Here is a 22525-nt window from a genome sequence, read left to right on the forward strand (position 1 = left end):
TTTTTCACACATTCAAGTGGAAGCTGAATTTCCTTGTCTTTTTCTGGCTATCAAGAGGGAAGCTTCTTATTAGATTTTTAATTTTTATTATGTTTTTAGAAATCTACTAAATCAGAAAATGTAATGGTCCATCAAAGTTTTCCTTGAAAACACTAAGTAAGTGTGCTGTGGTATGGGGTGTTTTTGTTTTGTTTTTTGAGAGAGAGAGAAAAATCATTTCTGGGGACAGGAGACACTGACACAGAAGGAATAGTTACTTTTCAGCTTGCACCAGATATCTGTTGATAACTATAGTCAGGATTAAAATTCAGGAGAAACAGGTTAGAGCAGGAGGAGAAAACTTAAGACATGAATAACCTTCATTTCAGTATTACATTATTTTGGTGAAAATATAAATTAAGATTTTTTTGCACAAGTCTCACTGCACCTCATCAAGATCCTTGGCCTCTCTGCCCAGTTCATCATCATCATCGTCAGAGTCGAGCTCTGGCCCAATGTAATTCCCAAACTCATCATACAGGTCTGTGTCCATGATGCTAAGTACCAAGAGAGACAAAGCCATGTGTAACTATAATAATCGAGGCAATTGTTTTCCTGCAACATGGATGAAGCTGCATCCCACCCCCATCCCTCCACCCAGTCATTTACGTTTATTCGTTAAACACATTTGATAACTGACTCCCTCTGCCAGCACCCAGTGCTCCCCCCCCATTGCCCTTTCCAGGGCCCTCCTTCACCAGCACCCATCCCACATCGCCCCCTCTAGAGCCCCTGGTTAATCAGCAACCAGAGCCCACCCTACACTGCACCCCTGCCACTCCCAGCACATCACCCCCACATCATCCTCCCTAGAGTCCCCTCTGCCAACACCCTGCATCGCTGGCACACATCATCCTCCCCAAAGCCCCCATCACAGCACCCTGTGTGCCCCCAGATAACCCCTCTCTGCCAAGTCCCCCACAGCACCCCCTCCATCAGACCCCAGCACCCCAACATCCTTCCGAGCCCCAATCACCAGCACCACCCACATTACCAGACCCCAGCACACACACCCCTCCAGAGCCCCTTCTGCCAGTCCCCCAAATCACCTCGCCCAGAGCCCCCTGCAATCCCCCACATCCCCCCAGGTCACCCCAGGTCCCCCACATCCCCCCAGTCCCCCCACATCCCCTCAGTCCCCCAAATCACCTCGCCCAGAGCCCCCTGCAATCCCCCACGTCACCCCAGTCCCCCCACATCCCCCCCCAGTCCCCCACGTCCTCACATCCCCCCAGCCCGTCCCCTGCACCCCCCGTCACAACACCTCGCCCAGAGCCCCCAGCGCCCCCCCCACACCAACGTCCCATCAGCAGCACGCAGCCCCCCACCCCCTCCCCAGAGGCCCCATGGCGCAGCTCAGGCCGGGCCCGCACGCCTCACCCAACGCTCGCGCTCCGTTCCCGCAGCCGCTGCCTGCGACAGTGCGACACCAGCGCGGAAGGACCCGGGGGCTGGCGGTGCGACTGCCTAATGGGCCGCTTCAAACCCCGTTGCAGCCAGCGCCGCGGCCGGGGCGGGAAGTTCGGAGATGTAAGCCCGGCTGGGTCCGCGGCCCCTGGGGCCGGGACGTCTCGGCTGGGTAGCCGGTTCTGATCAGGCGTTCGGCAGGACAGCCCTAGCCGGGGGCCTCGGCTCCGCGACGCGGCCGTTGTTATGGAGACCGCAGGTGAGGCCGGGCGCCGGGCCGGCGCGTTGGGGGCCAGGTGGGCTCAGCTCCGAGGCGGCCTGGCCCGGGCCGGGCCGGGCCCTGGGGAAACGGTCCTGCCCCGCTCCGCGCCCCGCGCCGGCCGCGGGCCCGCTAGTGGAGCAGGCGCCGCTGGGTCCCTCGCGGCGGGGCTGTGGGGGGCGCGCCCGGGACATCCAGGGCCACACGTGGGAGTAGAATTGTCTGGCGGGTCATGAACGCTCCCGGCTGGGGTTGGGGGGCGGGAGGGGCGGGGCCGGCTCCAAGTGTTTTGCTGCCCCAAGCAAAAACATTTTCCCGTGACCCCGGCCCCGCCCCAACTCCGCCCCTTCCGCGCCCTATTCCAACCCCTTCCCCAAATTCCCGCCCCCCTCCCCCGGGCATGCTGCATTTGCCCTCTACCCAGGCTGCTTTTAACTAGAGTTACCAGAGGTCTGGATTTCCCCGGACATGTCCGTCTTTTTGGGCCTCAAATCCCCGTCGGGGAGCAAATCCCCAAAAGCTGGACGTGCCCGGGAAAATAGGGAGGGCGTTGCTCGGCTGGGAGCTGGGCTGGGGCCAGCGGTGCTCGGCTGGGGGCCGGGGGTGCGGGACCGGGGGCCGGCAGTGTTCGGCGGGGGGCTCGGCTGGGGGCAGCGGTGCTCAGCTGGCCCGGGACCGGCGGTGCTGGGCCAGGGGTGCTCGGCCCGGGGTGCTCGGCCAGGGCCCGAGCCGAGCCAGGCGGGAGACACCGGGGCCAGAGCCTCTTGGCCTGGGCCGGCCGGCCGCCACAGGGAGCCACTGGGCCGCTCCAGCTTACCTGCTACCTCCCTGTTTCAGGCTTCCCGCGAACATTTGATTTGCGGGAAGCAGGGGAGGGGGAGGAGCAGGGGGTGGAGCGTCCAGGGGAGGGGGCAGAGTTGGGGCGGGGACTTTGCGGAAGGGGCGGGGCTAGGCCAGGTCCCCGTGGAGTGTGCTCCTTTTTTAAAATTAAAATATGGTAATCCTACTTTAACCCTTCCCAGGCAGGAGCGGGTGACCACCCCGCTATAGTGGGCCACAGCGTAGGCCCAAGAAGTCCCCTTCAGCAAAGCAACAGAAACCCCCAATGCAAACAGAAATGCTTTCCCCGCCTCTTCTTCCAGGGTGTTACCCTACTACACTGGCTCCTAGTTACCAGTGTTTCCCCAAGCAGCGTTATCTTCGTTTCTTTCCCTAGAGGGAGGGGAGACTGCCTTCCAGCCAGAGAAAGCTTTTCCTTCCCCCTGCCCTTGCCCCGGCTGCAGCCTGTCTCTCATCTCTCCCCTTCCCTCTCTCACCAGAAAAGGGGGTTTTAAAGGTCACTGGCAGCCCTTAACTGGGCTGGGCTCAGGTGTCTCTAGTTAACTTGAGGTCACCCTTTTTCCGCTCATAGGGAACAGGGCTTTCATCATTTTAGGGCTGATAGATCTGCCCTCCACCACTCTATCTTGCCCAGAATATCAGGGCAAACATTGGCTGTGAACACTGACGCAGAGCAGACAAGACCTCCATTGTTTAAGGTTTTGGTTGACAAGCTGCATGGGATCCCGTGTATCCCTCTGGGATAGATGGATGGGGAGGGCTCAGCACTGTCTGCATTTGACCCCATGGTTTCAGGGGGTCCTGGGATTTCAAACCAGACCCTTAGGCCATTAAGCCCTCCTCGCCTTCACCTTTCCAAAAGCTAGAGTTTGCGGCACTGGATTTTATAGAATCATAGATTAGGGTTGGAAGAGACGTCAGGAGGTATCTAGTCCAACCCCCTGCTCAAAGCAGGACCAACCCCACCTAAATCATCCCAGCCAGGGCTTTCTCAAGCCGGGCCTTAAAAACCTCAAAGGATGGAGATTCCACCACCTGCCTAGGTAACGCATTCCAGCGCTTCACCACTCTCCTAGTGAAATAGTGTTTCCTAATATCCAACCTAGACCTCCCCCACTGCAACTTGAGACCATTGCTCCTTGTTCTGTCATCTGCCACCACTGAGAACAGCCGAGCTCCATCCTCTTCGGGACCTCCCTTCAGGTAGTTGAAGGCTGCTATCAAATCCCCCCTCACTCTTCTCTTCTGCAGACTAAACAAGCCCAGTTCCCTCAGCCTCTCCTCACAAGTCATGTGCTCCAGCCCCCTAATCATTTTTGTTACCCTCCGCTGGACTCTCTCCAATTTGTCCACATCCTTTCTGTAGTGGGGGGCCCAAAACTGGATGCAATACTCCCGATGTGCCAAATAGAGGGGAATAATCACTTCCCTCAATCTGCTGGCAATGCTCCTACTAACGCAGCCTGCACCTAGATCCCCTAGACTAAACAAGCCCAGTTCCCTCAGCCTCTCCTCACAAGTCATGTGCTCCAGACCCCCCCAAAAAATCATTTTTGTTGCCCTCCGCTGTACTCTTTCCAATATTTCCACATCCTTCTTGTAGTGTGGGGCCCAAAACTGGACACAGTACTCCAGATGAGGCCTCACCAATGTCGAATAAAGGGGAATGATCACATTCCTCGATCTGCTGGCAATGCCCCTACTTATACAGCCCAAAATGCCATTAGCCTTCTTGGCAACAAGAGCACACTGTTGACTCATATCCAGCATCTCGTCCACTGTGACCCCTAGGTCCTTTTCTGCAGAACTGCTACCTAGCCATTCGGTCCCTAGTCTGTAGCAGTGCATGGGATTCTTCCGTCCTAAGTGCAGGACTCTGCACTTGTCCTTGTTGAACCTCATCAGGTTTTTTTTGGCCCAATCCTCTAATTTGTCTAGGTCCCTCTGTATCTGATCCCTATCCTCCAGTGTATCTACCACGCCTCCCAGTTTAGTGTCATCTGCAAACTTGCTGAGAGTGCAGTCCACACCTTCCTCCAGATCATTAATAAAGATATTAAACAAAACTGGCCCCAGGACCGACCCTTGGGGCACTCCGCTAGAAACCGGCTGCCAACTAGACATGGAGCCATTGATCACTACCCGTTGAGCCCGACGATCTAGCCAGCTTTCTATCCACCTTCTAGTCCATTCATCCAGCCCATACTTTATTAACTTGGCGGCAAGAATACTGTGGGAGACGGTATCAAAAGCTTTGCTAAAGTCAAGGAATAAGACATCCACTGCTTTCCCCTCATCCACAGAGCCAGTTATCTCATCATAGAAGGCAATTAGGTTAGTCAGGCACGACTGCCCCTTAGTGAATCCATGCTGACTGTTCCTGATCACTTTCCTCTCCTCTAAGTGTTTCATAATTGATTCCTTGAGGACCTGCTCCATGATTTTTCCAGGGACTGAGGTGAGACTGACTGGCCTGTAGTTCCTCGGATCCTCCTTCTTCCCTTTTTTAAAGATGGGCACTACATTAGCCTTTTTCCAGTCATCCGGGACCTCCCCCGATCACCATGAGTTTTCAAAGATGATGGCCAATGGCTCCGCAATCACATCCGCCAACTCCTTTAGCACCCTCGGATGCAGCGCATCCGGCCCCATGGACTTGTGCTCGTCCAAATTTTCTAAATAGTCCCGAACCACTTCTTTCTCCACGGAGGGCTGGTCACCTCCTCCCATACTGTGCTGTCCAATCCAGCAGTCTGGGAGCTGACCTTGTTTGTGAAGACAGAGGCAAAAAAAGCATTGAGTACATTAGCTTTTTCCACATCCTCGGTCACTAGGTTGCCTCCCTCATTCAGTAAGGGGCCCACACTTTCCTTGACTTTCTTCTTGTTGCTAACATACCTGAAGAAACCCTTCTTGTTACTCTTAACATCTCTTGCTAGCTGCAACTCCAAGTGCGATTTGGCTTTCCTGATTTCACTCTTGCATGCCTGAGTGATATTTTTATACTCCTCCCTGGTCATTTGTCCAATCTTCCACTTCTTATAAGCTTATTTTTTGCGTTTAAGGTCAGTAAGTATTTCTCTGTTAAGCCAAGCTGGTCGCCTGCCATATTTACTATTCTTTCTACACATCGGGATGGTTTGTTCCTGCAACCACAATAAGGACTCTTTAAAATACAGCCAGCTCTCCGTAGAAGCATCTCCTGATGTCTGTCCAGGAAATCTTCATTTTCCCTTATGCAACGCAGAGTCGATACTCGTTTCTCCAGACCTCAAACCCTCTCTTCCAATATGGAGACCAGCTTGCACTTTGTACAGACAAAGTCGCTTCTGTCCTGTGGAAGAAAGACAAACATGGCACAACCTGTGCAGGTTACAACGGCTGATCGCTTACCTTCCATATCACCGTCCTCTTAAGAGCTTCCTCAGCTGTTGCAGTAACTACTCAGAGAAACCTGCAGATGAAAGCCTCAGTGAGCTCTCCCCAGGCGAATTCCCAGGCAAACTCCCTCTGTTAGCTTCTGCTGTTTGCCGCTCAGCTGGTTCGCTGCTGACTGCCCTTATATACCAGTCAGGCCCACTCAAGGCCCACCTGGAACAAAGCACTCCCAATTCACACTTTCAAACAAACAAGCAAGCAATCAAGCACACGGTCAAACTGACCAACTGTCCCAGCAACAGATACTCACCAACACAGCCCCCCTAATGCAGCTCTTAGCGTACCTCCTCTCGGACAGCTCCCAGGCAAACTCCCTCTGTTAGCCTCTGCTGTTCGCCGCTTGAAAGCTTGTCTCTCAGCAACAGAAGCTGGTCCAATAAAAGATGTTACCTCACCCACCTTGTCTCTCTAGCTTCTGTTGGTGAAAGAGACAAGCTTTTGAGCCACCCAGAGCTTTTCTTCAGCACTTTGAAAATAAAACACAGGGTGCCACACCCTGATACACTTTGAAAAGTACCTTACTCCATGAGTATTGCCATTGAAATAAATGGGAAGATTTGCAGGGTAACATGCTACTCAGCATGAGGACATGTGCCTGACTGGCAATAGTGTTTTTATTTTCAGTGTCTGTGTCTGACCCTGAATATTGTTAAGAGTATGTGTGAACTGTAAATGGTTTATACTCTCTGGCAACGTGACCCTTGACATTGTTTTTAACCCTTAGGATTCATTAACTGTAACATAATCTGTAATTTTAGCAAAGTTTATATCCTGGCAGCCTTAAGTTAATGTTTAGGGGGTCTGATGATAAAGTGATATACAATTTCACCTGTTTTCAGTGACTAACTGGGAGTCCAGAGTAAAAACATTTGTGTAATAAAATTGCACTGGAAAATGTGGGTATGCTTCAGGGGTGCTGGAACAATTTATATCAGCTGAGTGGGGGTGCTGAGACCCACTGATCCAAACTGTAAACCCTGTATATAATGGAAACCACTTCAAGTCAGGGGGTGCTGCAGCACCTCCCACACCCTTAGTTCCAGCACCTATGGCATACTTTGAAGTGATTATTTAAGACAGGAGTTTGCCTGGCTAAGGTGGGATCATTAATGCATGACACACCCTGTATTATTAGTTACTTATAGTGAGTCTAGCAAGAACTCTAGTGATGAAATGGATGGATGGGAGAGTGAGGAGTATTTTCTTGTATGATGCTTATGCACCTAAAGTCACTCTCATGGTTATATGTGTTGCTCTTAGGTTTTTGAAATGGAGGAAACTGGAGCAATAGATTTTTGTGCTTTAGAGAGAGAACTGCAGGCTGCTGTTGCTGCTGATGAAAAGTATCAAAGAGAAAACGATGCCAAGTTCCGAGCCATTCATCAGAAGGTGGCATCCTATGAAGAATTCAGGTTTGCAGGATTTTGTTTTCTATGGCGAGTCACAGAATTGGGAATATAACAATGGAATGTTTCTTTCATCAGGATGAAAGTTTCATATTTGTGATTCAGAGAAATGTAGGACTGGACGGTACCTTGATAGGTCATCTAGTACAGTGGTCCCCTGTGCTGAGGGGACAAAAAGTTTTGCCGATGACAAGTTTTGCCGGTGTGAACAGCACTTTGTTGGCAGGAGCACTCTCCTACTGACAACGCTGATGTCACTAGTTGGGGGTGGAAGTTTTTTGTCGGCAGGAGAGCTTTCTCCTGCAGACAAACAGTGGCTACACTGCGCGCCTTTTAGCAGCATGGCTGTAGCGGCACAGCCATGTCTCTAAAAGCTGCGTAGTGTAGACATAGCCTAAGTCATTCTTAACTTGTTCTTTCCCTATTTTAGCCTCAGACCCTACCTCATTTACACTGATGTTCACTATGTTAGTTGCACGGTCACTGCTAACCTTTGTAGCAAAAACTGAAGCAAAAAAGGCATTTAAAACTTTGGCTGTTGCTGCCTTTTCTGTTATTGTCTGTTCCTCTTCATTGAGTAATGGGCCTACCCAGTCACTGGTCTTCCTCTTGTTTCTAATGTATTTGTAAAACGTTTTCTTAATACCCTCTATGTCCCTAGCTAGTTTAATCTTGTTTTGTGCCTTGGCCTTTCTAATTTTGTCCCTACAGGTTTGTCCCTATGTGCGCCTTCATAATTTGACCTAGTTTCCACTTTTTCTGTGATTCTTTTTTGACTTTCAGGACGGAGATCTCCAGGTTAAGCCAGGGTGGTCTCTTGCCATACTTCCTGTCTTTCCTATGCATTGGGATAGTTTGCTCTTTTGTCTTTAATGATGCCTCTTAAAAGCTGCCAGCAATCCTGAACTCTTTTAAACTTGCTTCCAACAGGATATTTGGAATATTTCCCTCCTACAATTCATTAGAATCATGACCTCATATCATTTCATGATCACTTTCATCCAAACTGCCTTCCACCTTCAAATTCTCACCCAGTTTCTCCCTATTTGTCAGAATCAAATCTAGAACACCCTCTCCATCCACATATAAACCCCCAGACACGTGCCTGTATGTCCTCAGAACATGCGTGTGCTAGCTTGTCTGGGGGTGTAGGTACAAGCTTGTGGCCCACTGTAGTGCATGTCTCTGCCCACCCACTTTAGAGTGAGGATGTAGCTAAAGTACGTGTTGCTGTGTCATGATCAGATAGCCTGCCAATGCTATCCCACAGTTCCCATGCTGTTAAACATATGCCACGTTAGACCCCAGAAGTGTTTGTACATTTCCATTTGTTCATCCATCTGTATCCAGCTACATTGTAGTTTTTCTCTTTTTAATCTTTCTCAGAATCACTTCCACAAGTTCACATCACATCCAGTTCTCAGTCTCTGCTGTGCTACTGTCCAAAGCTTCCTCTAGCAGTCAGCCGTTGCCCTGTACTCTGATTCCAGCACCACTGTTGAAGTCCCTGTTTTCAAGTGAGAATCAGGCCTGGTCTACGCTACAGAGTTAAGTCGACGTAAGGCAGCTACACTAAAATGTTGCTCCCCTGATGTAGATGGCTCACTACACCGACTTAATAACTCCACCTCTGCAAGAGGTCCAGCATTAGGTCAACGTACTTAGGTGGACACAGTGTCAGTGTAGACACTGCATTACTTATGTCGACTTTAATGGTCTCCAAGAGATGTCCCACAATGCCCCACCATGACTGCTCTTGGTCACCATTTTGAACTCCACTGCCCGGTGGCCAGGAACACAGGTATATGCCCCTCCCCTCTAACTCCCTGCAAATGTTTGAAATTCCATTTCCTGTTGGTTCAGCATGGAGAGCTCACCTAGCAACTGCCCAGCTGACTATGCTGCAGATGCGCTCCTGCCTGGCGTACGTAGGAGGTGGTGGATCTCCCAGGTCTGAGGGGAGAAGAGGCTGTGCAGGCATAGCTCCAATCCAGCCATGAAAACATTAATATCTATGAGCAGATCACTCAAGGCTTAGTGGAGAAGGGCTAAAAGAGGGACCCTCAGCAGTGCCACATGAAAGCCAAGGGGGTGCAGCAGGCCTACCAGAAAGCAAGGCAGGCTAATAGTCACTGGTGCAGAGCCGCAGACATGCCACTCTTACAGCGAAAAAAAATATCCCAATGGTATAGCTGCCTACTGTTTCATAATATCTGTGAAGCAAAGGGGGGAAAGTTTCTGCTGGGGTGGAGGATGGAGGTAGAATGGCTGTCTGCTGATTTTGAACAGCCAGATACCAGGGCTATTAAAAGAGCTTCATGGGGAGCTATACAGCTCAGGGAGGCTTTGAAAGACCATTATAATAGTGAACCAGAGTGACATGTGTTGCTGTAGTGTACTCTGCCTGGCATTGTTTTTTTGCACCCTGATATGAATCTTGTAATGAGTGCTGTGTGTGTAGTAATAAAACATTGCAAATGCACCTATTGCTATTATCTGCTATTATCACCAGCGGCTTTTCAATCAGCCAAAGGCACATTCAACTGTCATTCTGCACCTGCTGAGTTTGTAGTTAAAGCACTCAGTGCTGCTGTTGAGGTGACCAGTGTATGGCTTCACAAGCCACGGGAATAAGGGGCAGGCAGGATCTCCCAGGATCACTATTGGCATTTCAAGTTCCCCAATGGTAATCTTCTGGTCTGGCAAGAAAGTCCTTGCTTGCAGCTTTCTCAACAGGCCTGTCTTCTTAAAGATTCACACATTATGCACCTTCCCTGACCATCTGACGTTGATGTTGTTTAAACAATTCCAGTGATCGGTCAGCACTTGCAATACAATAGAAAAGTAGTCTTTTCTGTTGATGTATTCTGTGGCAAGCTGGTCTGGTGCCAAAGTAGGGATATGCATGCCATCTATTGCTCCACTGCAGTCCAGGAACCCCATTGTTGCAAAACCATCCACTATGTCCTGGTCATTGCCCAGAGTTCCAGTCCTTCGTAGCAGGGTGCAATTGATGGCCCTGTTCACTTGCATCACAGCAACCCCCACAGTGGATTTCCCAACTCCCAATTGATTCTTGACTGATCGTAGCAATCTGTCGTGGCAAGCTTCTGCACAGCGATCGCCACTTGCTTCTCCACTATCAGTGCAGCTCTCCTTCTGGTGTCCCTGCACTGGAGGGTTGGGGCAAGCTCCACACACACATCCAGGAATGTGGCCTTGCGCATCCAAAAGTTCTGCAGCCACCCGTCATCCCATACCTGCATAACAATGTGATCCCACCAGCCATTGCTCGTTTCTCAGGCCCAGAACTGGTGCTCCATTGTCTGCAGCTGCTTCATGAATGCCAACAACAACCTTGAATTGTTTCTTTCTATGTCCCACAGCAATCTGGCCTCCAACAAATCATCACGTTCCCTGTGGCTACTCTGGCGGCTCTGCAAATATTGCAGGATCAGGCGCACCATGCTCGCAACACGCATTACAATAGTGCAGAGCAGTGCAGGATCCATGTTTCTCACACAGATAGATGGTGGACGCGCAGGTTTGCGGAGCTTTTAAAAAGCAGCGTGAAACATTATGTGATGCAGATAAAATTATGGGATGGAGAAAACTGCATCATGGGACGTTGAAACCGTATTCCCAATCCCAGTCACCCCTGTGTGATTTGTTTGCCCCCATGAGGCATTGCAAACCCTTCCCAAAACACCCTGTGAGTGGTGAATTGCACAGTGGGATAGCTACCCAAGGTGCACTGCTCTCTGCATCGATGCAAGCGCTGCCAGTGATGATACACACCACCAACACAAGGAGCATGGACATGCAAAAGTGATTTAATTACTATGGCAGCTGTATGTCGACATAACTTAGCTTAATTTTGTAATGTAGACTTGCCCTCAGTGTCCCTCCGTCAACTAGCAAATGGAGCCCTTGCTGAATACTGCTGAGGTGGTTACTGTCTTCAGCTCACCATTGTTAATTAATGTTCACACTTAAGAGCCAGAACATTCTTGCCATTTCTTGGGTAGATAAGTTTTCAGATACAAAGTGGGTAAGGTAATATCTTTTATTGGACTAACTTCTGTTGGTGAGAGAGACAAGCTTTCAAGCTTACACAGAGCTCTTTCTCTCTTCCGCGGCACTTCGGCGGCAGGTCCTTCACTTGCTCCCGGTCAAGGACCTGCCACCGAAAACCCAGAGCGAGTGGACCCGGTAGGGAACTGGTTCTTAGGATTTTGGAAGCTCATCACTGCCTGAAAGCATGGATCCTGAACTGCTCACCAGTCTGGTGATGTGTTATGAACACAATGCGGCTGGTCCTGCAGTATTTCATGAGCTGTGAATCAGAATGTGAATTGGGGGTGCCTGCCCTGCTGCGTGCCATGGAAAGAAATAATTCAAGGTTGCTGCTGGCATTCATGGAGCAGCTGCACATGGACCTTCGGTACTGGGCTCGGGAAACAAGCAGTGAGTGGTGGGATCGCATCGTTATGTAGGTCTGGGATGATAAGCAGTGTCTGCAGAACTTTCAGATGCACAAATCCACCTTCCTGGAACTGTGTGCAGAGCTTGCCCCAGCACTCCGGCGGACGCAAGGACTCCAGAATGAGAGCTGCTTTCACTGTGGAAAAGTGAGTGGCGATTGCTGTGTGGAAGCTGGCAACTCCAGACTGCTACCGGCCAGTCGTGAATCAGTTTGGAGTTGGAAAGTCTACCGTGGAGGTTGTGGTGATGCAAGTATGCAGGGCCATTAATCACCTTCTGCTACAAAGGACTATGGCTCTCAGTAATGTGCAGGAAATACTTGATGACTTTGAGGCAATGGGATTCCCTAACTGCGGTGGAGTAATAGATGGAATGTATATCCCAATTTTGGCCCCAGACCATCTTGTGACAGAGTACGTGAACCAGAAGGGCTACTTCTCCATGGTCTTGCAGGTGCTGGTGGATCACCAGGGCTGTTTCACTGACATCAAAGCAGGGTGGTTAGGGAAGGTGCATGATGCATGCATCTTTAGGAACACTGAACTGTATAGAAAGCTGCATGTTGGGACTTTCCAGACCAGAAGATTTAATTGGGGGTGTAGAAGTGCGGACTCACCCAGCGGCGCCTCCTGCTGGTCTCTTCTGGGAATCAGCTCGATTTCCAGCCCAGAGCGCCCTCTGCAGGCCAGTGATCCGCCTGTCCACTGGACCCCATGTCCCTCCCTGGACCCCGGTGCCCTTGTACCTGGGGTGTTGCCCCCTGGCAGTAACCCCACAGTCTTAGGGTTACCCCTCCCTGGGGAACCCCCACCCACTATCCCCACCTCGCCTCAGTATCAGGCTACTACCAGTCATCATCTAGCCCCACACCTGGGGCAGACTGCAGTATCAGCCTACTCATCACTGGCAAGGAGGGTTGGACCTGCTGCCTTGGCCTACCTCTGGGCTGCTCTCTGCAACCCCCAGTACCTGTTGGCCTTATGCTAGGCCGCAGCCTGGGGCTTTCCAGGCTGGAGCTCCCCAGCCTTTCCCCAGCCCTGCTCCACTCAGTACCCTGTCTCTAGCTCCCTGCAGCCAGACCCTTCTCTCTCTGAACACAGAGAGAGACTGTTGAGCTCCTGGCTCCCAGCCTTTTTATACAGGCCAGCTGTGGCCTGATTGGGGCGTGGCCCAGCTGTGGCTGCTTCCCCAATCAGCCCAGCTTTTAGAGCTGCAGCCCTCTGCCAGGGCTGTTTTAAGCCCTTCCAGGTAGGAGTGGGGGACCACCCCACTACAGGGGATGTGGAAATGCCCATAGGGATCTTGGAACACCCCGCCTGGCCCTTGCTCCCATGGTTCATGAAGTCTTACACTGGGAACCTAGACAGCAGCAAGGAGTTCTTCAACAATAAGTTCAGCAGGTGCCGAATGATCACTGAATGTGCCTTTGGCTGATTAAAAGTTTGCTGGTGCTGCCTTTTTGTCAGGTTGGACCTCAGTGAGGAAAATATTCCGATAGTTATTGCAGCCTGTTTTGCTCTGCATAACATTTGCAAAGCGAAGGGGGAAAAGTTTCCACAGGGGTGGAGCACTGAGGTAGATCGGCTGGCTGCTGATTTGAGCAGCCAGATACTAGGGTAATAAGAGGGGCACAGCAGGGGGAGTATTCAAATTAGGGAGGCTTTGAAGGAAACTTTTGACAATTATTCCCAGTAATGTGTCTTTAAGTGATGCATTCAGCCAGGCAATGTTTACTTGCTGCCTTGAATGACCCCTGTAGTGCTTGCTTTCTGAGCGTTAATTGTACTAGATATCAAAGTTCCTACGGCTGGAGCAAAGCTGCGACTGCAGAGCCTCCTCTACTCACAGACCCAGCAGATCCAACAGCTCTGGTGTACTCCATGCGGGAGCACGTCTACTGTGCAAAGCCGGCACGGTCAGCTGGGAAGATGCTGTGTGAACTGTCCACGCCGTGCAGATAGGAAGAGAAATTTTTAAAATTCCCAGGCCTTTAAACGTGAGAGAGGTGCATACCTGTGTACCTTCAGGGCAGCGGAGTTCAAACTGCTGATCAGAGTAGTCACGGTGGGCATTGTGGGCCACCTCCTGGAGGCCAATTAGGACAACGCAAGAAAGCACAGGATCTACACTGACGCTGTGTCACGCTAACCATGTTGCAAAAAGCCCTGTGCCTCTTGTCGAGGTGGTTTTCTTATGTCAGCGTAGCAGGAGAGTTCTATCAGCAGGAGGAACATTGCAGTGTGTGCACCTCCACTGTTTTGTGGACCAAAGCTGACTTTTGTTGACAAAACTGTGGCGTGTCGACAAGGCCCTATACATGCAATAAGGGCTCAAGCTTGCAGCTTTCTCTAAAGTCATGTCTGCACTACAAAATTAACATGTCAGCATACAGCTGCCACAGTAATTACATCGCTTGTGCCTGTCTACACTTTGCTTCTTGTGTTTGCAGTGCGCATCCTCACCAGGAGCTCTTGTATCGATTGTACTGCCAGCATGGGGCATTGTGAGACAGCGTTTCACAGCCAGTAACAGTCGATGTAAGCAATGCAGCGTCTACACTGACACTGCATTGACCTAACTACATCAACCTTGACTCTACGCCACTCGTAGAGGTGGAGTTATTAAGTCAGCAGACCTGGGCAGTTACATCGGGAGTAAAATTTAAGTGTAGACACTTCCATAGTTAGGTTGATGTAAGCTGCCTTGCATCGACCTAACTCTAGTGTAGACCAAACCTTAGAGAGAGTCCAGTGAGGATACAAAGATCCGTAAGGATGAGTAATAGCTTCCTTTCCAATGGCTTAACTACCACTTGGAAACTGTATTTCACAGACCAGTCTGCAGGTCTCTGACACACACATGCTTTCTCTCTCTCTCTCATTAGGAACTTTCAGTTAGGGACAGAGGTCCAGACTCTCTGTCACAGTGCCCTTAGCCCCTTTTCATTCTGGGATGAGAGATCAGACTTGAGAAGTGGAATCAGGTCTCTTGCATGTTAGTCAGTGTAGTAGTGAGCGGTAACTGGGAACATGTGATCTGGCCACAAGAGATTTTGTGATCTTGATTTGAACCCACATCTTTTACATGGTAGAACTTTGCATCACAAACTCAGTGACTGTGCCAGTCTCACAGAGAGGAATCAAACTGGAAATGGCGCTAATTTCAAGCGAGCATTTGCTCTTGCTGGGTTTACCACTCCCTTTATATTTCCTGCAGGGATATTGTGCTGGCATCACACCTGAAACCTCTAGAGAAAAAGGACAAAATGGGAAAGAAGAAAATCCTGTGGAATTCCTATGCTACCCAAGCTAATGGCAAGCAGGACAGAGAGATGGAGCTAGCCCAGGTGAGGAGGAAAACTCCATCAGTAGGGGTTTGTCTACACACAAAAGTTAATTCGAATTAACGTAGGGTGTGAATTTAAAATGCAATAGCTATTCCAGAATAACTCCATGTGTGGACACGTTTTCCAGAATAAGAGTGCCTTGTTCCACTTTAGTTTAATCTACTTCCAAAGTGGATTGAGCTGAGGGCTTGTCTACACTTAAAAGTTAATTCGGATTAAGGGCGGGGGTGAATTTTAAAGCACAATAGCTTTAGCATAGTGGGTCTCAAACTTTTTTACTGGCGACCCCTTTCACATAACAAGCCTCTGAGTGCGACCCCCCAATAAATTAAACACCCTTTTTAATATATTTAACACCATTATAAATGCTGGAGGCAAGCGCGGTTTGGGGTGGAGGTTGACAGCTCGCGACCCCCCCATGTAATGACCTCACGACCCCCTGAGGGGTCCTGACCCCCAGTTTGAGAACCCCTGCTTTAGCACAATGTGTAGACAAGCAGTAAAAGAAATCTCCAGAATCACCACAGTAGATCAGACCAAATGTCCATCTAGTCCTACCTCTTGTCTCTGACAATGGCCAGGACCAGCTGCATCAGAGGAAAGTGCAAAGCACCCCCTAGGGAACAATCTATATAATAATATTCCAGGATTCACTCTGGGTGTCACTCTGAAGCGTGGAATGTCTTCTGAGTCTGTGTGAAATGATGGAAACAGCCACAAGCGTGGTTGAAAGCTCGTTTTGTTTAGAATATCAGCTTGTTCAGTCATCACTGGGATTGCAGGTCTGTTACTGTCCAGTTTTTCAGTCCTCTGCCATTCTGATGTTATGAATTACACCCATGTGACAGCAAGGCATGCATCTGTCTATGCCATGCCAAGAGTTCTAGCCATTGTGATATCAGAGATAATTCAACCAATCAGTACCCTTACGCTACATGTAGTTTGCATACAACAGTTTCATTGGTTGTAATGAGTCAGTGATATAAGGGAGACTGCACAGACGGTGAATTACTTGGACCAGTTGCCACAGTTCTTCAAAGGTTGAATTGTCACCCATACAACTTTACATAAACTCCCCCAACAAATCTATGCAAACTCCACACCATAACACACATACCCAGACGAATCAACACAAATCTCCCAGCAGCATCCACACAACAACCCCAAACACACAGCGCCACACTCACCACAGCATACAACCCCTCATTTGCTACCCACACAAATCAACACACATCTCTCAGCACTCCCCCAGACACAGTTCAACACAAATCTCCCTGCACCACAAATACAAATCAACACAAATTCCCAGCACAGCTACTTCAGACACAACACCACAACCAGCACACACACTAACCCCGAACACACATAGCCTCTCACCACAGCACATACCTCTCATTCACCTGGTGCACAAATAAAAAAAATCTACCAGCACAACATACACCCTCACCCACTCACTCATATTTACCATAAAACCATAAACTTGAGTGGCAAAGCCATTTTGACTTTACGAATTAAACTCAGTGATAGCACAGCCTTTCAGTTACTAGTTATGGAATGACCTGTCCAGAGGGGAATTCTGCTCCCAACACCCACCAGCTGGTGGAATTCTGCACCTGCTTTATGAAACTGTTATTGATCATCTTTTCATCCAGGGATGGGATGGACTCCCTGAAACGTCTGCAGACTTTTACAGATATTGGCGCAGATGCTTGAAAAGTGGACAGGAAAAATACCAGTTCCTGTTTCAGCTCGGTGGCAAGGGCCTGGGCAGAATCTTTCAAGCTGACGTTGGCTTTGGCCTCCTGGGTGAATTTCTTGTGGTGCTGGCCGAGCATGCCTGTAGGGAAGACAGAGAAGCCGTCCTTCAGATATTACAGAGCCTTTCTGGGACCAAGCGCTTTGGACTCAATGTGGCTCTCCTGAGCCAGGTGGAGAAGGATAGCTGCAGGGACTTGTTTGGGAAACTACAGAGCATGGGCAGGAATTGTGGTGCTGATGGCCTTCCTGAGGGCACAGCTGAAGCAGGTACAGCTGCTTTGCAGGAAGAGGAGAATGAGGCTGAGAGAGAAACCCCTCTGAGGGGGGCTGGCCAGCGAAAGGAGGCAGATGACAAACTAATTAAAGAGCTGGTGAAATGTTACCTTGTTAGCTGAAGGAGCACAGGCTCACCCTACAGCTCACACTCCACCAGGATTACTAGGAGCTGAGGGCCAGGAGGGACCCTTCCTGTACTGCTCTGTCATCAAAGATGGAGGGACAGTGAGAGCCCCTTTTCTACAGAAAGTTGTTGATTGAGTTTTACTTTGTACCTGCTTCACCTGTCTAGAAGAATGGCCTGGTACAAATAAATATTAGTCACCAAAAGGATTATATTGGGGGAGGGGCCATCACACAGCAGACAACACGTGCTGTGAATCAGTAGTACAGCATTGAATATAGTGTTTGGGGATGGGAAAAATCACTAGTATTAGTGGGAGAAGATTAATTCCCCTCTTTTCTTTTATCTGGCTACGTGTTCTTGGTCAACAGGGGATTTTAGAAACATAAGCAGCTGTATTATAATAGTTAAACAGGTAACAGCCAAATGAGGAATGGGTTCATGTGTACAGCCATATCTGGGACTGATCTGACCCCCTACTTAAACAGAATCTGGGATAAATACATGGAATGTACATTGCTAATTTCCACAGTCGTACTCCTGAGGGCATGCTGTGCCAAAAAATTAAAAATTCTGCACCAAAAATTAAAAATTCTGCAAATTTTATTTGTCAGATAAATGTGGAGGATCCAGCGTAGCCTTGGGGAGCACAGGCGATTGGCTGCACAGAGGTGGGCGGTCACTCTGCAGCTCCCCCGGGACATGGACTCAGTGGTGATGCTGCACCCAACCCTGACACAGTGCAAGAACTGAGCCTGCCCCAGAAACACCCCAGGGCCCTGCCTCTCTGTGCCAGGTGCACCAGGTGTGGGCCGGCAGGCTCATCCCACCAGCATCCAAATGTGGAAGGGCTCAGTGTGGGGGGATCCAGGTGTTGATTGAGAGGGTTCTGTATGGGGCAATTTGGGTGCGGGCAGCTCAGTGGGGGATCTAGGTGCGGGCTGCGTTAGTAGGAGCATTGCCAGCAGATTGAGGGAAGTGATTATTCCCCTCTATTTGGCACATCTGGTGTATTGCGTCCAGTTTTGGGCCGCCCACTACAGAAAGGATGTGGACAAATTGAAGAGAGTCCAGCGGAGGGTAACAAAAATGATTAGGGGGCTGGAGCACATGACTTGTGAGGAGAGGCTGAGGGAACTGGGCTTGTTTAGTCTGCAGAAGAGAAGAGTGAGGGGAGATTTGATAGCAGCCTTCAACTACCTGAAGGGAGGTCCCGAAGAGGATGGAGCTCGGCTGTTCTCAGTGGTGGCAGATGACAGAACAAGGAGCAATGGTCTCAAGTTGCAGTGAGGGAGGTCTAGGTTGGAATTAGAAAAAACTATTTCACTAGGAGGGTGGTGAAGCGCTGGAATGGGTTACCTAGGGAGGTGGTGGAATCTCCATCCTTTGAGGTTTTTAAGGCCCGGCTTGAGAAAGCCCTGGCTGGGATGATTTAGGTGGGGTTGGTCCTGCTTTGAGCAGGGGGTTGGACTAGATACCTCCTGACGTCTCTTCCAACCCTAATCTATGATTCTATAAAATCCAGTGCCGCAAACTCTAGCTTTTGGAAAGGTGAAGGCGAGGAGGGCTTAATGGCCTAAGGGTCTGGTTTGAAATCCCAGGACCCCCTGAAACCATGGGGTCAAATGCAGACAGTGCTGAGCCCTCCCCATCCATCTATCCCAGAGGGATACACGGGATCCCATGCAGCTTGTCAACCAAAACCTTAAACAATGGAGGTCTTGTCTGCTCTGCGTCAGTGTTCACAACCAATGTTTGCCCTGATATTCTGGGCAAGATAGAGTGGTGGAGGGCAGATCTATCAGCCCTAAAATGATGAAAGCCCTGTTCCCTATGAGCGGAAAAAGGGTGACCTCAAGTTAACTAGAGACACCTGAGCCCAGCCCAGTTAAGGGCTGCCAGTGACCTTTAAAACCCCCTTTTCTGGTGAGAGAGGGAAGGGGAGAGATGAGAGACAGGCTGCAGCCGGGGCAAGGGCAAGGGCAAGGGCAGGGGGAAGGAAAAGCTTTCTCTGGCTGGAAGGCAGTCTCCCCTCCCTCTAGGGAAAGAAACGAAGATAACGCTGCTTGGGGAAACACTGGTAACTAGGAGCCAGTGTAGTAGGGTAACACCCTGGAAGAAGAGGCGGGGAAAGCATTTCTGATTGCATTGGGGGTTTCTGTTGCTTTGCTGAAGGGGACTTCTTGGGCCTACCCTGAGGCCCACTGTAGCGGGGTGGTCACCCGCTCCTGCCTGGGAAGGGTTAAAGCAGTCTGCCCCAGGGCGTGGGGCTGTGGAAGGAAAGACCTGGGCTGATTGGGGGAAGCAGCTGCAGCTGGGCCATGCCCCAATCAGAGCCCACCTGGCCCTCTAGAGGCCAGGCACCCAGAGGCTCAGCAGTCTCTCTCTGCACTCAGCGAGAGAAGGGCCTGGTTGCAGGGACCTGAGATAGAGGACCTGGGTGGGGCAGGGCTGGGGAGCTCCAGCCTGGAAAGCCCCAGGCTGCGGCCTAGTAGAAGGCCAAGGGGTACTGGGGGTTGCAGAGGGCAACCCAGGGCTAGGCAAAGGCAGCAGGTCCAAACCCAGCCTTGCCTGTGATGAGTGGCTTATACTGCAGCCTGCCCCAGGGTGTGGGGGCTAGTTGGTGACTGGCAGTGGCCTTATTCTAAGGCAAGGTGGGGATAGTGGGTGGGGGTTCCCCTGGGAGGGGGAGACCCAGGTAAAGGGGCACCGGGATCCTGGGAGGGACACGGGGGCCAGTAGCAGTAAGGCGGATCACCGGCCTGCAGGCGGTGTTCTGGGCTGGATTGAACTAATTCCCAGGATAACCAGTAGGAGGCGCCGCAGAGGTGAGTCCAGACCCTTACACCCACCATATAAGAAGGGAAAATAAAACAGGAGTGAAGAGAAAAACCCTCCAGAGTCAGATTGGTTTACTCCAGGCCCCCTATTACCCAAGGGAGTAACCCGGAGGCCCGTGAGGCACAGGAGGTGCCCTGCCACACCGCATACCTGTACTGTGTACAGGTGATTTACCTGGCTGTTGCCTTGCACTCAGAGGAGGCTGCGTTTCAGTGCTGCCTTTGTGTACACGTCAGTAACATGCCTTGAGTTGCAAGGGCTTGTTTATTGTCTGAGACTCCCATTCTCAGGGCTGTGTTCACATTCTAGAACCGACATGAGGAAAAAAGAAAAGGTTCTAGAGTTAATGTCTCTGAGCACCCAGTTGATAGCCTTGAACCTTCAGTGCAGGACAAACACGAAGTTCTTTAAAACAGTTTACAATAGCTTCCCCAGCAAGCCTTAGGCTGTGATGAGATAATCCCAACTGCTATCCACCCTCTCCCATCGACCAAAGCTGTTCCAGAGGGGAGAGTCTACTGCCGAACTCGACTACAAAACCCCCATGCTTATATAGTGAAACGTATTAAAACAATCTTTGCCCCAGCATTGTTCTCTGGCTGTTAACCTTAGTGACCAGAGGATCAGTAAGAATCTTGGGATGGTTTGATGCCATTTAATTGCACTGCTTGAATGAGGATCTAGACTGGCTAATGGAGATGAGGCTGGTTGGAATTGCCATTCTTCTTGGGATGGCAGATGTTCTCCATGCCTTTGCAATCATGGAGAAGGAAGATGTATTCAAGAAAACACCCTGCCCGGCCTTCCTGATGTTTGACAATGCTGCCTACTTGGCTGACATGAGTTTTGAGCTCCCTTGTAAGTGCAAGCCAGAGGAGGTCACCTCAGTCGTGTGGTACTTTCAGAAGAGCATGGGCAGCCGGCAGACCAAGGTCTTAACAGACTTCGATGGAACCATGTTCTTGGACGCGGGCCACATCCGTGTGGGCAGCGACATGCTGAAGCGTTTCAGCATTAGGATGTTCAGTCTCATCATCTTCCAGGCCCAGGTGAAGGATTCAGGCCACTATCTTTGTGGTACCAAGGCAGGGGACTTCTTCTATGGCTATGATGTGGATGTGCAGCCCTCCAAGGCCATCACAGTGGCCTTTGAGGACAGGAGCCAGCACCCACAGAAGGATCATACAGAAGAGCATTTCAGCATGTTCACCACCTTTTGGGACTGGACCAAGTGTGACCGCTGTGGGGTGAGAGGTGAGCAACGAAGAATTGGCCTCTGCTACGTGAAGAGCGCCTACCTTTACCCCAGGTACCGCACAGTCCCGACAGATGTGGTGTCCTGTGGCTCAAGATCTGTCCCCGGGCGCTTCCAGGGCATCATCCGGCGCAGGAAGCCCGAGGTTGTCATCCGAAGCTGCCTGACACCCTGTGTAAAGACAAAAGGTCCCGAGGAAGGAGTGCTGTCCATCTCCAATCTCATTGCAAAGATTGGCCAGAAACCCTGGCTGCCCAAAGTCCCCATTCAGTTCCACAAGCAACTCCTTGGCAGCGGTCTGATAATTGCCTGCCCCGGGGCCAGGCCAGAGCATGCAGTGGCATGGGACAAAGATTCGACTCGATTGTACCGCACCAGCTTCCTCACTGGGGTCAACAGAAGCATGCGGGTCTTCATTGACCATGGCAACCACCTGCATATTCGATTTGCCCAGCTGGACGACAGGGGCACTTACTACTGCTGGCGTGAGGGGCAAATGGTTGCTGGCTTCCGGCTCTCCGTGGGGTTCCAAGGTCACCGCAAGCGAACCCTCGATGACCCCGAGACGAGATATGCCATCAAGGCCATCCTCACAAGCTATGTCCTCATCACCATGGTGTTCGTCGGCATCCACATCAGCCGCTGCTGCTGTTATGTGTTCAGATGCACTCCCATGGAGTAGCCTCACTGATGAGCGCTGGCTGCAGGCCAGGGAAATTATTTCTCTTGTTCGTTCGTGATTATGTCTTGGAACATTTTCGCTTGGGCTATTGGGAAATTTCCTAATGCACATTAGCAATAAATGCAAGCAAAATGCTACCAGTGCATGCTCATTAATTTCCTTTCATTGTGGAGAAAGAGAGAACTGAACCATAATGAGAACTGCGTTCAGCTTGTTAGGGACAGAGTCTGGGAACCAGGACTTCTGGGGTCTGTTCCTGGCTGTGCCACTGACCTGCTGTGTGGCTTTGGGCAAGTCACTCAGTAAAATAATACTAATATTTTGCACTTCCTTAGGCTAGTCTACACTAGAAGTGCTACATCAGCACAG

The 22525-nt window shown here is 50.5% G+C and overlaps 3 protein-coding genes across 3 annotated transcripts in view; 2 read left to right on the plus strand and 1 right to left on the minus strand.

Moving 5' to 3' along the window:
• The window catches only part of EFTUD2 (elongation factor Tu GTP binding domain containing 2), a 35869-nt gene extending 34371 nt beyond the window's left edge, over nt 1-1498 (minus strand). The window contains exons 1-2 of the mRNA XM_054014253.1: nt 1420-1498; nt 428-536 (exon numbers count right to left, since the gene is read on the minus strand). Coding sequence (XP_053870228.1) covers nt 428-532 — 105 coding nt within the window. The 5' untranslated portion in view covers nt 533-536; nt 1420-1498. The remainder of the gene's footprint in view (nt 1-427; nt 537-1419) is intronic.
• A 114-nt stretch (nt 1499-1612) lies between these two features.
• CCDC103 (coiled-coil domain containing 103) lies at nt 1613-18028 on the plus strand. Its single transcript, XM_054014255.1, has 4 exons — nt 1613-1705; nt 7244-7395; nt 15091-15220; nt 16873-18028. The coding sequence occupies exons 2-4, from the start codon at nt 7253-7255 to the stop codon at nt 17371-17373; spliced, it is 774 nt and encodes a 257-aa protein (XP_053870230.1). The 5' UTR covers nt 1613-1705; nt 7244-7252; the 3' UTR covers nt 17374-18028.
• Nucleotides 18029-20398: 2370 nt separating this feature from the next.
• Nucleotides 20399-22293, plus strand: FAM187A (family with sequence similarity 187 member A). The gene has a single exon (XM_054014254.1). The coding sequence runs from the start codon at nt 20912-20914 to the stop codon at nt 22154-22156; it is 1245 nt and encodes a 414-aa protein (XP_053870229.1). The 5' UTR covers nt 20399-20911; the 3' UTR covers nt 22157-22293.
• Nucleotides 22294-22525: the final 232 nt, after the last annotated feature.

This window comes from Malaclemys terrapin, chromosome 25 (genome assembly GCF_027887155.1).
Source record: "Malaclemys terrapin pileata isolate rMalTer1 chromosome 25, rMalTer1.hap1, whole genome shotgun sequence".
NCBI lineage: Eukaryota > Metazoa > Chordata > Testudines > Emydidae > Malaclemys > Malaclemys terrapin.

What these genes read in the sequence shown, in the direction of transcription:
- CCDC103 (XM_054014255.1), top strand. Translation starts at nt 7,253, where the DNA reads ATGGAGGAAACTGGAGCAATAGATTTTTGTGCTTTAGAGAGAGAACTG. An exon ending in GCATCCTATGAAGAATTCAG is followed by an intron (nt 7,396 to 15,090) that starts GTTTGCAGGATT and finishes TATTTCCTGCAG; the next exon opens with GGATATTGTGCTGGCATCAC. An exon ending in GAGAGATGGAGCTAGCCCAG is followed by an intron (nt 15,221 to 16,872) that starts GTGAGGAGGAAA and finishes CTTTTCATCCAG; the next exon opens with GGATGGGATGGACTCCCTGA.
- FAM187A (XM_054014254.1), top strand. Translation starts at nt 20,912, where the DNA reads ATGGAGATGAGGCTGGTTGGAATTGCCATTCTTCTTGGGATGGCAGAT.